Source organism: Eumetopias jubatus, unplaced genomic scaffold (assembly GCF_037043125.1).
Source record: "Eumetopias jubatus isolate StellerSeaLion01/CBP00866 unplaced genomic scaffold, mEumJub1_p1.0 scaffold_17, whole genome shotgun sequence".
NCBI classification, from domain to species: domain Eukaryota; kingdom Metazoa; phylum Chordata; class Mammalia; order Carnivora; family Otariidae; genus Eumetopias; species Eumetopias jubatus.
Genome location: NW_028274823.1, coordinates 11,509,824 through 11,526,137, shown reverse-complemented (window position 1 = coordinate 11,526,137; position 16,314 = coordinate 11,509,824). Strand labels below are relative to the sequence as shown.

Here is a 16,314-nt window from a genome sequence, read left to right as displayed (position 1 = left end):
CCTCTTCTTTTACTAGTTTTTTTTTTTTTTTTTTTTTTTTTTGAGTGGCTTTTGTTTGCCTGTGGCTCAGACACAGTGCGGTAGCCCCTGCATAAACATTTTCTGCTAGGAGATGTGTCTGGCCCAGAGGATGTTCCTCCCAGAGAGGAGAGCTTTGCCGGGGTGGAGGGGGGAGGTGCAGCAGCAGTGCTGGGCTTTGAGCTCCAGGAAGCCCAGCAGCCAGTGGGAAGTGGATTCCCAGTGGCCTGGATCAGCCCATAGTCTCCTGTCACCCACAGCTCACTGTCACCGGCCTGTCACCACCCTCGTTATTAAGTACCTGCTTTCCGATGTCCAGGGAGAGGACTCCTCATTGCCTCGGGCTCTGGGGCACCGCAACCTGAGGGTTTTCAGATAGGTCTAGGTGTGCAGGTTTTGGAAGGAGACTCGTTTTTTGAAGGACCTGACCTCTTCCCTTGTCTCTTCTCCTTTCTTCTTGCTGATTTTTATTTACTACTCTTTCAGTTGTTACACTTGACTGAAATAATGCTTTCCAAGAGCATCAGTTGCTTTGGCTGATAAAACACTTAGTTTTGCAAGTATCTTTCGGGCAATTGAGCAAAATCATTTTAAAAAACTTTTTGGTGCGGAAATTGTCAGATACCCTCCACCAGTTACCAACACTTGGATTTCATCTGTTCTCCCTCCCCCGTTATTGGTGGAGGTTGTTAAAGCAAAGCCCAGACATGACATCGTTTCATATGTCAATACTTCAAAAACTTTCACCAACGAGAACTTAAAGAAAAAAAAAAAAACCCAACAAAACAACAACAACAAAAAACTGAGCCAGGCCTCCAGGAGCACAATACTGTTTGTAAACCTTGATCAAATGAACACATTTCTTTGAATCAGGATCCGGATAAGGTCCATACATTCTTATAAGGTATGCACGTTTTTAGGATTTTTTTTTTAATCTGGGGTTTTTCAGTGATAAGTAGTGTTAATACCTGTTGTTGAGTGCTTCTCATGGACCCCAACTATGATCCCAAATTCTCACGACATTTCAGCAGGGTGTTCTGCCCATTTTATAGATGGGGAGGGGGACTCAGCCACTTCCCCAGGGCATGAAGCCCTAGTTGGACCCAATATATTAGCTTTTGCAGGCTGCGTTTGTGTAGACCTGGATTTTCTGTTTGAATTCAGACAACTAAAATGTTTTCCATCTTCTGTTTCTTCCAGAGGGAAGGCACCCTCTGCAGAAATGTTCAGAAATCGGTGGATTAAACATTTGGACTTCTGGGGTGATGCACGTAGTTTTGAACATCGTGCTTCTGCAACATATACTTCCATGTGTGCCCCTGCCCCGTGGCAGGCAGGTTTGGGTGTGTCCTGCTTTTTCTGTGCCAGGGCTTGAATATGCTCTTGTGGCAGGAGACGGCTCTGAGGGAGGGGGCATCTACTGAGCGCTGTGTTGAGTCCATTGTGCATGACCTCACCGATCCTTCCTCAGTGCGGCCCTGAAGGCAGCGGGGAGCAGGGTTTATGGTTATTTCCACTTCCAGAGGAGGCACCCAGGGCTCAGAGAGCAGGTGTCACTTGCCCAGGGTCACACAGGTTGTAAATGGCAGAGGTAGAACAGAAGCTGTTCCACTCCACAGCTCTGCTAACACTGTATTCCCTTTGCCATATTGCCTTCTGTGCTATTTCCCTCCCTTTGGGGGTTCCTGCTCCCGGGCCCCTCTATGCCAGCCTCTCGTCCTGGATAATTTCCAATATACAGAAAAGTTGAAACAGTAAAATCCCCCATCTGCTCCACCTAGATTTAACAATTAACATTTTACCCTATTTGCATTATCTCTGTAGTTATGTGTTTTATATACAATTTTCTGAACTATTTGAGAGGAAATTGCGGACAATTCATTATCCTAAGCTCCCTAAATGCATCTCCTAAAAATAAGGCCTTCTTCTCCATATCCATGTCCTTACTGCACTGAAGGAAATTAGTAATATTTCCTTATGATCACCTGATACCTGGTTTGTTCCAGTCCCTGTATTGCCTTAGTCATCCTCAGAGTTTCTTTTTAATGGCTTTTTAAAATTTTTTTGACTCAAGATCCAGTCAAATGTATGTTACATTTGTTTGTTTTGTCTCTTCAGATTCTTGTAATCTGGAACATTCCCTCTAGCTTTCTTCCTGGACTTGTCTTTTTGCTTGAGGGCATTTGACTAGTTCCTCTGTCCCTGTGTTTCCTATTAGCTGGAAGTTGGATCCGAAGACTTGATTAGGTTCAGAGTATACATGTTTGGGAAGAATGCTCCCTGGAGGTGCCGTGCACTTCATGTGTCAGAGGTACACAGGTGTCTGTGGCCCCGGTACTGGTGACCACAGGTAGGGGAGGCAGGATAGGGCCCTGTTTCTAAAAGCTGAAGGAGAGCTGGTGTGAACAGGTAGTTGGGTCAGCGGCTTGGTTTTATTCATGCTGCCTCCTCTTGGTCTTTTCTCTTCCTTCCTGGAGCTGGGTAGGTCGATGACACTTCCAGGCTTGGCCCACATATTTCCACCACTGTCCCATCCCATCATGTTCAGGAGGGCCCAGCCAAGAGGTACAGGCTCTGATGCCCCATCTTCACCCCCTTGGCAAGGAGGGATTCCTACCCTGGGGTCATGGGGATGGCCATACATGACACTTAAGAGGGGACAGAGCGATTGATAGCAGTTTATCAGTCACATATACTCACAGCAGGGGAGCAGGACACTGCCTGCTGGGCAGGGCTAGAAATAGGGCAGAGCGAATCTGCAAGGCCTGTGGGAGGCAGGCTGTGTAGCACCAAGAGGGTGGGGTGTCCCTGCTTCCTGCAGAAGGACGTGATTGGTCTGTTCATGGGCTGGGAGGGGATGGAAACCCAATACTCCAGGATAAGCAGAAATTGCAACTGGTCCCTTGATCAGGAGGATTGTTTGGTGGGGGGACCTTACCTGAGGGAGCGGAGCGGGGCAGGGAGCTTGTGCTCAGGCTGTTTGAAGTCTGTGTGGTTTCAGGGGTTGGGGCAGGACACAATATTGGGCTGTGATTTTAGGCTTTCCCCCCACCAGGGTGAGAACACATGCCCGTGCCCTTCTAAGCACTGCACATCGTTACCGTGTTTAGTATTTGTACCAGCCCTCTGAGGTAGGTGTTCTTGTCAGCATTACTTGGCAGAGTAAGGAGACCAAGGCCCAGGAAGGGACGTGTCTTGCCCAGGGTCAGGCAGCCAGTAAGGGAGAGTGGAAATCCAACCCAGGCTGCCTCTCCAGAGTCTGTGCCCTCACGGTTGGAAGGGCATGAGGATTGGAGCCAGGCTCTGCCTGTGCCTTGGCCCCAGGTGGCAGTCACCCTCACTCAACCTGCCTTGTCATCCTTTGTGAGCTGCTTCAGAGAAGAGAGAGCATCCCCAGGATGGGGTGGGGGCTCTGGGAGCCATTCCTCATCTGGTCCAGGGCTAGTCTCCTGGATGCCATTCTCCCCAGGGCAGGTGAGCTGCAGGTGGCTTTGCTGCGGGGGCATCTGCTTCTCCGAGGGGCAGGGAGGAGGGGGCTGGCGGGAGCAACGTCTCGGGGGCTTCACTTCTCTCATGATTTCTGCCCTTTCCTCCTTTACAACAAATGTCAGACTGCTCTCTGCAAGAATCTGATCTCAGTCTTCACACTGACTGAGAACTGAGATCCCCATGTTGCATTTCCCAAGAGTAAGGCTGTGTTTCTAATTGTGGAAAATGGTATCTCTTATTTAAAATAATTGCAGATGCCTTTACACTGGTGGGCAGTGTGTGCGTGTGTGCGTGTGTGTGTGTGTGTGTGTGTGTGTGTGTATTTGCGTGTTCTTTCCTAAAAGTTCCAGAGTATGTGCTCAGAAGGATGTGGGATAGTGGACATTCCGTAGCACATAGAGCTGTGATGACTTAGGCAAGAGACACTTTGCTTTGTGGCCTCAGTGCCCCCATCTCTGAAATGGGGATAACAGCAATTACTATCTCATAGGGCTCTTATGAAGAGTAAACAAGTAACGTTGGAAAGCACCAAGTCAAGGGCACAGCACAAGATGGTTCCAAATGTAATAACTAGCTATTTTTATGAAAACTGTTACTCTTGACTTTGGGGCATCCAATGACCAAACTCAGGAGAAGGCTGTGTGGGGGCAGGTTGCTGAGATAATTCATCAGCGTGTTCTCTCTGTAGCCTCATATTACCCCTTGTCCAGGACTAAATCCCATACACCTCCTCCCTATGTAGCAGCTGCCTGTCCCTGACCACTTCCAGAGCCCATTTGCCAGTGTTTTTCCTCCTGCATGGGAGAGGCCCACTAGGGGGGACAGGTCAATAGTTCAAGTAAGAAACAGGCTTTACTTTTTTGCTCTTGCCTGGAAAACTTCATCACGAGTCTTGTTTTGCCCTCCTGCACACCGCAAGCTTCAGCAGTGGCTGCCGGGGCCATTGTTGGCTCACAGAATGGCCAAGTGATGAGTGGCAGGTGTTGACATCCTGTCTGATCCTCTTTCCCTGGGCATGCAACCTCACTGCCCCTGGGTTGGGGATCGGGGGGTGGGAGGGGGCATCCTTCTCAGACCCACATCATGTCCTTGGCACTGTTCATGCCCACACTGCAGGAAGAGAATTTGGTTGAGGCCTTCAGTGCCCCAGACACCGTGCCAGACCCCAACCTTTCTTACTGCTAATGATAGCAGTATTATCACTGTCCTGGAAGGTATGGCCATCCTGGGGCGGCGGGGTTTGAGGATCAGAGAGGTGAAGTGACTTTTCTCAAGCCACCCAGCTGGCAAATGCCAAAGCAGGGATTTACACCAAGTTGAACGGTCTGGTTAAGTTCATGTTTCAGTACAATCTTGTGTTATTTTTGTTTGGGAGTCAAAGAGGTAGAAATCTGTGCCTAGTATGTGACTGAAGTGTTAACCTTATTTTGAAAAAGGTATGTTATCAAGGTCTGTGACTTAAAGATCATTGACAAATCTGTGGAGTCTTTTAGAAGATGATGGGGAGATTCTGGGGCTTTGAGAACTTGACTTTGAGTTAAAAGAGGCACGGGGGACATAAACATCATTATTCCCTGCTAGTGTGATGTCAAGGTGGGCCATTCTTCTGGGCTCCTAACTCTGGGCTGCATCTGTTGGCACATTCAGCACATGAACAGTGATAGATACACATCCCATAACATTTCCGGGGGTCAGGGTCCTCATAAGCGGCTCTAGGTTGGAGGCCATCTCATGGGTCCAGCAACTGGAACACTCCTAACCTGACATCTCCTCAAAGCAGAGTGGACTGACAATCTGTGTAGACAGCACTCTGATACCTGTAACTGAAGATTCAACATCCCATTCCCCAATCAGTTGGCACTTAGGGTCCCTTGACTATAATCTCCGCAAAAGTGGGGACTATGTGTGTTTTACTCACCAGGGTTCATGGGGCAATACCTGGCACATCGAAGGCTCTCAATTAAGTGTTTGTTGAGTGAATAAACAGTAGGCAAAAATGATGGTCCACTGTCTGTGCCCTACTGCATTCCTTCCTATATAAGCAGATATTGTAGGCTGCTTAAAGTCAGCTGGGCTGTGAAAACAGTACTGGCCACCAGGAGAGAGAGAGAGAGAGAGGAGATAGGAACCAAGCCTAAGGAGGATTTACACGTGAATTTTATGTCCAGCATAAAGTTAGAATAACATCTTTGAATTTTCACAGTGTCTGTTTTCCAAGTTCTTCAAACTGCACCATCAGAAAACTGAGGAGAAAACAATAACACTGTTCCTCCTTTGCCAAGAAGAAATTGATATACAGGCAGATTAAGATAATTGTCAAACTCAAACAGTCAAGACATGAAAGAAGCCTAACTTGGATCCAAATCCAACAGTAAGGTACCTGACTTTTGTCAAGTTAGAATTCTGACAAAAGAAAATTGTATGTTTACTTTAGTAGTAACTCCTTCCTTTTCCCATCAAAACATTTTGACCTGCTTCCATGACCGCAGCAGTGCCGGAGATGATTCTACGGTCTTTGCGGGGTGAGTTGAGATGACACGCAGTGTGAGCCCCCACCTCCACAGGCACGGGGAGGGCACGTTCGCGCCTTCTCACTTGTCCTTCCATCTTCCCTGCCTCTCGGGGGAAGCCCTGGAGGACCTCCATGGAGAGGGCAGGCGAGGTTCCAAGGCAGCAGCACCAAAGTAGAATTTAATAGCAGTCTTTGGTTTTCATTGTATTTATTTTGACATTTACCCGCTGTTTATGGAGGCAGTGCTGATTTCATAATTAAGCAGTGATGTGAAGTTTCTTCTAGGCTTTTAGTTTACAAAGGCTCGAGGAAAGTCACGGTCCGGGAGGAGGGCGGGGGATAAAGCAAAACTGGCCAACTTGGTTCTTAAAAGACCGAAGCTGGGAAGCACCAGCTTTCCCACCCAAGAGCTGTGTATGTCTGACTATAGTGCTCACATTCATCCCCTGGGGGTCCTGTTAAAAGTGAAGATTGTGATTCAATAGATCTGGGCTAGGCCCCAAGATTCTGCATTTTTCATAAGCTTCCTCCCTGTGAGGCTGATGCCCTGGCCCCTTGCAAATCAAGGTTTGATCCACAGGTCAGCAGCGTCGGCACCGCGGGGCACCTGGCTGGAGAAGCCAACTCTCTGGCCCTTCCTGGGACTGGCTGTTTCTGTAGGCACAAGCCCCCCAAGTGGATCCTGGGCACATTCATGTTTGGGGAGTGCTTGTGTGGGCGTAGTGAGCCCCAGTGAACAGGTCATTAGGAGGCCATGCCTGACCTTCTCCGTGGAAGCTGGGTTTCCATTTCCTGGCTTCCAGACCACCTACAGAGAGCTTGTGGGAGGGGGTTTCCAGGCCTGGGATGTCCTTTTTTGGTAACCACCCTGTATGGTCTCCAGACCTTTCCTTGCACCCTGCATGCCCACCTCTGCCCCCCTTTGCTTTCTGAGACCCAAGTCCTCTGTGCAGGTGCCTCACTGTCTGGATTCTCAGAGGCAGCCACTGGTGGCTGGAGTGTGGCTGGAGAAGGGACATCTATCTTTGACTCCGCCGCTCCCAGAGGGTATAATTTGCTTGATAGTTGCATTCTGACTGCAGCTTCTCGGGGTGGGATGTGGAATTGTGCAAAAGGCTGGGTGCACAAGGCTTTAAAAAATAGCCATGAGGGGAGTAACACCTGGGGGACAAGCGAGGTGAGGAGGGACGTGCTCAGCGGTGTGGCTGGCTGCGTGGGGAAGGAATGGGGATCGAGGTTCTGGGGTCTCTGAGAGAGGGGCTGTGGGCCCAATACAATGATGACAGCCGGTGGTTGGCATATTGTTATTTTAAAGCCACATCTGTCATCTTAAGCAGCCTTTCTCTGATGGGACCTTGCTCTATATCCCTGCCAAGAGGGGGTCCACTCCTGTCTTGAATGTGGGCTGACCTAATGACTCTCATGTCACCAGATGACACCACAAGACCTCCGAGACTAGGTTTGAAAAGACATTCAGCCTCTGCCTGGCTCTGTTGGACCCCCATTCTGAACTGAGTTCGCTAGGTGGAGACCTGGGCTGGTGGGTCAGTTGGACAAAGCAAACCATATCCCTGCAGGCTCTGTTCCCCCCTGCCCCCCCTGCATCCCGTTTTACTCTTGGTGGTGTTTGCTTTCCATCCGCCTGGGTGTTGTGGGCTCCCAGGGTGTGGAAGGGCTTGGGAGGGTGACGAGAGGAGGACATGGATGCTTAATGCTGTCTGATTTCTTGGCAGCAGCCCCAGAATTCTCCTCATTCCCCTTTTCCTTCCCTCCCTCCCTTTCAGTGTTCCTCCTGCCCAACCTTCCTCTTCTCCGGGAGGCTTTTCTTGCTCACTCTGCCCCCTACTGGTGGAGAAGTGTCAGCGCGCTGTCGGGGTAAGGGAGGGAAGGGAAGAGCCCAAGGTTCTTTCCCGGGTGGTGTCAACTGCTCATTCACCTTTGCTCCACGTTGAGCCCATTTCCTTCCCAGAGCTGTGCCGCTGGCTGGCCTTGCCCCAGTCTGAGCCCCCACCCCACCATTCTGCCCTTTGGCTCCTAGTTCACTTTGGAGCCCTGACTTCTAGGGTCTTTGTAGGTCAGCTTTGCCGCTGTTCTTTTATGCCCAGAATGGGGCTTTGCTGCTGCCAGAAGGTTCTACAGAATCTCAGTAATTCTTTCAATCCATCCCCCTCCCCCCGCCCCCGGGGAAGCCTGTTATTACCTTCTCCTTCCCCAGAGGCTGGGTTCTCCACTGAGGGCGTGTGGGAGTGGCCTTCTCCGGGACTACAGGCAACAGATGAGCGCTCAAGCCCTCACGTGTCTGTCTTTGTTTTGTTTCAGTTTTACGGAGTTTTTGGATCCATTCCAGAGAGTCATCCAGCCAGAAGAGATCTGGCTCTATAAAAATCCTTTGGTGCAATCAGACAACATACCTACCCGCCTCATGTTTGTAAGTACCACGATTTCAGGGCTGATTTGACCTGTCTCCCAAGTGTGAACCAAATGAGTTTTCATTTCTGCTTTTCTAACCCCTGCTGAAGACCATGAGCAGTCTGGAAGAAAGAGGAGGTGAGCAGCCCATCATGCTGAACTCAATTCCAGATTGTGACGGTCGCCGCTGGGTCATGCGAGAGCTAGTAATAGCCTGCTAATCTGGAAAGAAAAGGGACCTCCTTACCTGAGCTGGGCCAAGTGGTTTACAAATATTTGCAGTAAAATATGACTAGAGACTGATTTCCCTACTCCATCTCCTTCGAGGATAAACCTCAATTTTGCCAAACTCAGGCACCATAGATCTAGCTCTGTTAACTGCTCTTCTGGTTCTAGCTGGTCAGGTGATCACGAATGAGACCACCTTGTATGACTCAATCCCTGGATAGTGTTCTGTGTCTTTCTGCCTCTCGAATAAATGGGCCAGCGTCCAGATAGCTGGTGGATTATAGTGGCATTCCTTCTACCTCTTCACCCTGACCCCATGGCAATCGAGGCCTTTTATATTTCACTTCCGATGTGCGGGGCCCTTTGCTGAGAGCTTGAGAAAGAAGGATTATCTCATTGGATCTCACCCAGCAGTCCAGTGAGAAAGCTGTCAGTCTTGTCCTCATTTGCAGGTGCAGAATTTCATCCTAGAGAAAGGAGGGAACTTGCCCAGATCCACACAGCTAGTGAGCAGCAGAGCCAGGATTCAGATCCGAGCAGCCAGCTCGGAGCCTGGTCTCAGCCATGAGGCTGCCCTGTAGGGTGGGAGCCCAGTGTCCAGGACTCCTTGCGGATGCTGATCGCCTCCTGGGGAATTGCCATCAGGCCTTTCTGTAGCAGAGGAAATACTTAAGCTCCTCTATGTTACAGAACAGTGATGTGACTTTTGGTTGGCCAGCCTTACAGCTTGAAGTTTATTCCTGTTGACTAGCCATTGAGTCTTGTGCTTCTGGGAACTTAAGTGATTGGGTCAGAGATTTCTTCGAGCTCATGAGGAATATTTTTGTGTTTTGAAAGAAATCCCTCTGATTTTATGAAGGAAATCTTGTTAATTAGTGATGATTGGAAAGATCTTTGTGTCTGCAAACATCCCGAAATGCCCAGCACATTACATGAGCTTTGAAATATTATTTTAATTGCTTTTTTTAAAAGATTTTATTTATTTATTTGACAGAGATAGAGAGAGAGAGCACAAGTAGGCAGAGAGGCAGGTAGAGGGAGAGGGAGAAGCAGGCTCCCCGCTGGGCAGGGAGCCCGATGTGGGACTCGATCCCAGGACCCTGGAATCATGACCTGAGCCGAAGGCAGCCGCTTAACCAACTGAGCCACCCAGGTGCCCTTAATTGCTCTTTAATAATTGCTTTTCCACTGGAAACTAAACTGGATTTTTGTAAATTTCAGGGGAATGGAAGAGTTCAGGCATTACCTAACACTTGAGTATGAAAATGAGACTTTTTCCATTTCTGCTGTAACTCAGATCTTCTATAAATCCTAGAAATAAAGGAACTAGCATATGTCTAACTAGTTTACTCCATGGTTTTGAAAGGGGGAAGCTCTTACCACTTATCCCCCTTCCTCACAGGTTTCACATTTTATGTGCTATAAAACACAATTTGGAGATTAAGGTTCATGTGGGATATTGTGAGAAATTTGTGGCTGTGTCCTAGATTTATGAACAATGGATTGTTTTGAAGTCTGGATACCAATGCCACAAATATTCTGGCTGCAGACACAAATAGGAGGGGGTGCATTTGCATGTTGGCAGGGGTGGATGCGAGGCAGTAAAGGAGTTATTCAGTGCTGTGATTCTCAGAGAATAGAAGTGTATTCAGCCTCAAATCCTGATTCCTACCCGTGAGTCCCCTAATGAGAGAAGCTCAACCTTTTGTTTTGTTAATAGCAGTTGATGCATTTCATTCATTTGGTCACAAGATTTCATGCAGTTCCATAATAACACAAGGAATGCAATAGATACATTTATAATACATGTAACACAAAGAGGAAAAATACTTTGTCACCACATTAATTAGATTTTTTTCCTCCTGGATTTTAGTAAGAGTTTAATATAAAATATCATTTGTTTGCTTTGATCCTTTAAAACCTTCAGATGTTTATGGAAGACTGTAATAAAACATGTTTTTATTTTTTTTAAACTATGTTGGTTTCCTTAGAAAGCTCAAGTTTTGCTACTTAATACATAAACCAAATCCTCGGGTCTCTTTTACTTTTGGTTGGAATGTTTTAATCTAAGGGCAACCTTTTCAACTTTCACAACATTATTGAAAGGCAGCTGGTAATAACCCAGATGTATTTTGACTGGGAAATTAGGCCTCTGGAGGTGTGTGTGTGTGTGTGTGTGTGTGTGTGTGTGTGTGTGTGTGTGTATGGGTGTGCACGTGTGCATTTTATTTTATTTTTTTATTTATTTTTTAAAGATTTTATTTATTTGACAGACAGAGAGCACAAGTAGGCAGAGAGGCAGGCAGAGGGAGAGGGAGAAGCAGGCTCTCCGCTGAGCAAGGAGCCCGATGCGGGGCTCTATCCCAGGACCCTGGGATCATGACCTGAGCCGAAGGCAGCCGTTTAACCAACTGAGCCACCCAGGCACCCCTGCACGCGTGCATTATAGAGTAGCCACTTGTTCAGATCAGAATGGTAGGGGATTGCGTTAAACAGAGTGAATGGTGATCACATCACTGTGAAGCCCCCCTCATTTGTTCTGCCTTTGGCACTTTCAGTGAAGATGACTATGTCTGTCAACCTGGAAGTTGAATGTAGTTGGGTTTTTTGATTCTGAAAGTTTGTTTCCCTTGATGACTCTGGGTTCCTGTTGAGCAGAGAGACAGGCTGAGAAGTCTTTTCACATATACTGAGTCTTGGATTAGCATCTCCTGGATGTTCGCAGACCATTAGCTGCCTTTATGGAAGGCTGCTCCCTTATTCAAAAGATGTCATGGTTCCTTCCTGAGTGTGTGGGGTTTATCATAGCATTTTTGAAAATCTACTTTTTGGTGTAGGAAGACTGTGTTGGTTTTTGCTTTTTAGTATACTCTTTGTTGCTGTCTTAGTAGTTGTGTCTTTGTACATTCAGAGAACATTTCTTTTTTTTAATTTTTTATTGTTATGTTAATCACCATACATTAATTACATCATTAGTTTTTGATATAGTGTTCCATGATTCATTGTTTGTGCATAACACCCAGTGCTCCGCGCAGAACGTGCCCTCTTTAATACCCATCACCAGGCTAACCCATCCCCCCACCCCCCTCCCCTCTAGAACCCTCAGTTTGTTTTTCAGAGTCCATCGTCTCTCATGGTTCGTCTCCCCCTCCGATTTACCCCCCTTCATTCTTCCCCTCCTGCTATCTTCTTCTTCTTTTTTTTTCTTAACATATATTGCATTATTTGTTTAAGAGGTACAGATCTGTGATTGAACAGTCTTGCACAATTCACAGCGCTCACCATAGCACATACCCTCCCCAGTGTCTATCACCCAGCCACCCCATCCCTCCCACCCCACCCCTACTCCAGCAACCCTCAATTTGTTTCCTGAGATTAAGAATTCCTCATATCAATGAAGTCATATGATACATGTCTTTCTCTGATTGACTTATTTCGCTCAGCATAACACCTGCCCTCCAGTTCCATCCACGTCTTTGCAAATGGCAAGATCTCATTCCTTTTGATGGCTGCATAATATTCCATTGTGTATATATACCACATCTTCTTATCCATTCATCTGTCGATGGACATCTTGGCTCTTTCCACAGTTTGGCTATTGTGGACATTGCTGCTATAAACATTGGGGTGCAAATACCCCTTCAGATCCCTACGTTTGTATCTTTGGGGTAAATACCCAGTAGTGCAATTGCTGGATCGTATGGTAGCTCTATTTTCAACTTTTTGAGGAACCTCCATACTCTTTTCCAGAGTGGTTGCACCAGCTTGCATTCCCACCAACAGTGTAGGAGGGCTCCCCTTTCTCCACATCCCCGCCAACATCTGTCGTTTCCTGACTTGTTAATTTTAGCCATATTCAGAGAACATTTCCAGGAGCCTGCTGTGGGTAAGGAAAGCCATAGGAGCTTCAGGTGATGGGAAGTCAAATCAGGCCTGGCGGGGGGTGGATATCCTTAGGGGTCCTATAGACTCCTTGGGGAGATGGTACTCTAAAGAGAAACAGCATCTAGGAAGGGCTAGAGGCTTGGGTAAACTTGTAGGGAGGTTCATCATCACCATCATCATCACCATCACCGTCACCATCACCCCTATCATCGCCACCACATTCATCACTATCACCACCATCGTCATTATCATCACCATCACCACCAACACCATCACCATCACCATCATCATCCTCACCATCATCATCACCATCACCACCATCATCATTATCATCACCATCATCACCACCACCATCATCATCCTCACCATCACCACCAACATCATCACCACCGTCATCCTCACCATCGCCGCCATCATCACCACCACCATCATCACCATCACCACTCTCATCATCATCATCATCATCATCATGGCAGTAACAACAACAACCAACATCTCTTGAATACAGGAATTGTGCTCGCCACTTCACAGTGGCATCTCAGATAATCCTTCTCACCATCTGTTGAGGTCAGCACTTTTGTAATCCCATAATTTCAATGGAGAAAATGAAACTGCAGTGAGATTTAGCAACTTGTCCGAGGTTATACAACCACCAGATCCTGCACCTGGATCTGAATGCCAGCTGCCAAGAGGGTGGACCCTCACAGACCCATCTGACTGTGATGTCTCGGTGGGGACTCAGGGGATGTGGAGAGGGGGTGAGTAGCAGATCACACACGGAAGAGCTGGTGTGTCAACGCACAGACATAGGAGAGCAGGGGCCATGTGGGCCCGGTGAACAGGAGTGTGTTGAGAGTATCTGTGTCTGAAGGGGGCAGAGGAAGGCAGGGATAGAAGCTGACTGCGGACAGCTCTAGGTTAGTTAGTTGTTACTTAACTCAACCAACAGTTACAAAGAACCTGCCTGAACCAAGCATGGTGCTGGGTGGTGGAGTGCACAGCTGAACAAGGTACGGTTTCCTGTCTCATGGGGGACACAGATATGAACATGAACTGGATGGTCACAGACAAGCTCTTGAACAGGTGAACTCAGGTAATGAGTTGAAGGAATGATCGGTGTTCCCCAATTGCTCTGCTTGGCTTAAAAAAAACAAATCTACCCAAGACCCTTCCTTTGTCCTGGCCACAACAAGTCCAGAAGATTTACTTCTGTAGAATATTATTGATATTGTGTTGATTCAATAGTAAGTTTTCCTATTTTAGTAGAGGATGCTTCTAAGGAAGACAGAAAGTCAATTTTGTGGGGAGGAGGGAAGGAAAAGAGACAAAGCTGGCCTCGTGATAGACAGTTTAATTTTTAGACTTTTTGGTAAAGCCTTAGACAGCTCTTTTCTCTGCAATGGGCTGTCATTGTTTACCCACAGCAGGGCCTTTTCAGCTGTCTGCACTGCTCATCCCGAGTTGTCTCTATAAGCACTTTTCAGCATACCTTTCTGTCAAATGCCAGAAATGAAGGCACTTTGCGCCCATTGTTTGTCTGATATGAATGAACTCCAGTGACAAGTTCTTCCCTAGCTAACATCCTAACATCAGGGCGCTCTGGCTTGGACCCCTTTGCTTGTTAAAAGTTCCTGGTATACTTATGCCCCTCCCACTTCAGACACCCTAGTCCGACTTTGTCGTTTTCCAGAACCATCCTGGCAGCACTCTGCCTTGCATCAGCACCCTGGGTGACCCACCTTCCGGGTGCAGCAGCGGCTGGGGACTGACAGCACTTCCCGTGTTGATTTCATTGGCCAATGCACAAGGCAGGTCCTTGGTGGAGATGTCAGTCATGTAGGGAATGGCAGGGAGCCCAGGCAAATGAGGCTTTTCCCTGTCCCTGACCTCCTCCCTGACTGCTCAGACCTAAGGGCATAGTGGGCTGGAACTTAAAACACTTTATTTCCAATGTCTGGTCTCAGGATCCTGGTTCTTCTCTACTGGGTGGGTCATTTGTTCAATTTTTCCTGGGAAATAATGACATTGTAGCCAACAGCCAGCATTCACTGGATGCTAACTCTATTGGACTCTCTGGGTGGGCAGGTTCCAGAGCGGACTGGCTGAGATCAACTTTCTAGCAATGTGGCTTGGCAGAATCACCTCTCCTCTCCCTGCCTCAGTCTCCTTATCTATAAAAAGGGGCTTTGATAACATTTCCCTCTCCCTCCTACGGTGCTGAGAGCATCAAATGAGGTGATAGACTTACAGTGCTTTGCTTAGTGTTTGGAGCATAAGAGACATTCAGTAGCTGCTGGTGAATTCGAATCTTAGCAATGATATTTGTTATGGATGTTATTATACCCCATCTTATGGATGATGAAACTGAGACTCAAAGGGGAAGAGATGGAGTGACTTGCTCATGGTCACAGAGCTGATAAGTGTCAGAACTGGAGCTTAAACTCGGTTTTCCTTAATCTGAGTCTGTTCCCTGCATTTCCCTTCTGCAGAGCACGGAGCATAGCATTGTGCAAAACCAGCCATGTACCAGATCCTGCCTGATGATTTATATATTATCTTGATATTTGGATTGTGTGGAATACAATTAATCAGTAGCTTACAAAATGTTCTTTAATGCAAGAATGACCTCAGCCTCAGTTTCTCCATCTGGAAAATGAGGCATTTGGGCTTAGGTGATCCCTGTGATTCAAGACTCCAGCCCAGGCAGCATGGCAGCCCAGGTTGTGGTGGGGGGGTGTCCTGGGCCCACCAGGTGCATGCCTTTGGGAATTCACTTATCGCTCTGAGTTCTAGTTTTGTGAGTTATGCAAGGAGGATAATGTTTCCCCCAACAGAGTAGTTAGAAGATTGGACAAATGTGAGGAACGCCCTTCACACATAGTAGGTGCTTAATCCATGACAGCTGCCACTGACATTTCTGTGACTTATTCATGCTCCTGGGTATGAGCCCCCTTACTTCCTCCTTCATCTCCAGAGGAAAGGCCTTTACCATGTTTTATTAATGCTTCTTACTTCTAAGGTGAGAACTGCTCTAACACCATGATTAAAAGCATAGAGCTTGATTTAAACAGTCTGGGTACAAATCTTCACTTTACCACTTACTAGCTGGGTGACTTTCAGCAGGTTGTTTAACCTCTCTGTGCCTTAGTTTCTCATCCATAGAGTAAGGGTGTCTAAGTGTGTTAATTTACCTCAAGTGCCTAGAACAGACCATGGCCCTTGGTAAGTTTTCAGAACATGTTAACCCTGCTTATCTAATTTGTGTATGCATACTGAGCAGCCCTGTTCTCATAACTAGTGGGTGAAGCTCAAACCTGAAGAGAATTCAGTCTGTCCCCTGCATCCCACAACAGTGATGGGCTGGGACTCATTGTTCTGGTCTCAGGTCCCATTTAATAAGCACTAATGGGCTTGTTCCCAGGATTTTCAAAAAAATTTTTAAGCCATGGAAAAATGAACCTGAGGGAAAACAGTCCCGGGGAAATTTTCCTGCCCCTTTTTGTCCTCCAGATCCACATCTGTTTGGAAGTAGAAGTAATCACTCCCCCCGTCCCCCGACCTCTCGTGTCTCTGTGTCCATCTTGACCCCCGTGGCCTCGGGAGGCAGAAGAGCTGCCTCTAAAGGCTTGCGTGGGAATTGTGGGAGGGGTGTACACCAGGCGTGATTCAGTCTGGTTTGCCAGGTGAAAGGGGGATTCATTTCTCTTTTACTCAGTTCCGAGGTGCTTTTGCCCAGAAGGAAGTTGTTTTCCTAATGTGTTGGCTTCTGAGGC

The 16,314-nt window shown here is 47.4% G+C and overlaps 1 protein-coding gene across 1 annotated transcript in view; it reads left to right on the top strand.

Annotated features, from left to right (window-relative positions):
* Positions 1 to 16,314, top strand: part of PLPP4 (phospholipid phosphatase 4) — a 110,256-nt gene that overhangs the window by 35,472 nt on the left and 58,470 nt on the right. The window contains exon 2 of the mRNA XM_088019840.1: positions 8,339 to 8,447. Within this exon, the coding sequence (XP_087875966.1) occupies positions 8,339 to 8,447 (109 nt within the window). The remainder of the gene's footprint in view (positions 1 to 8,338; positions 8,448 to 16,314) is intronic.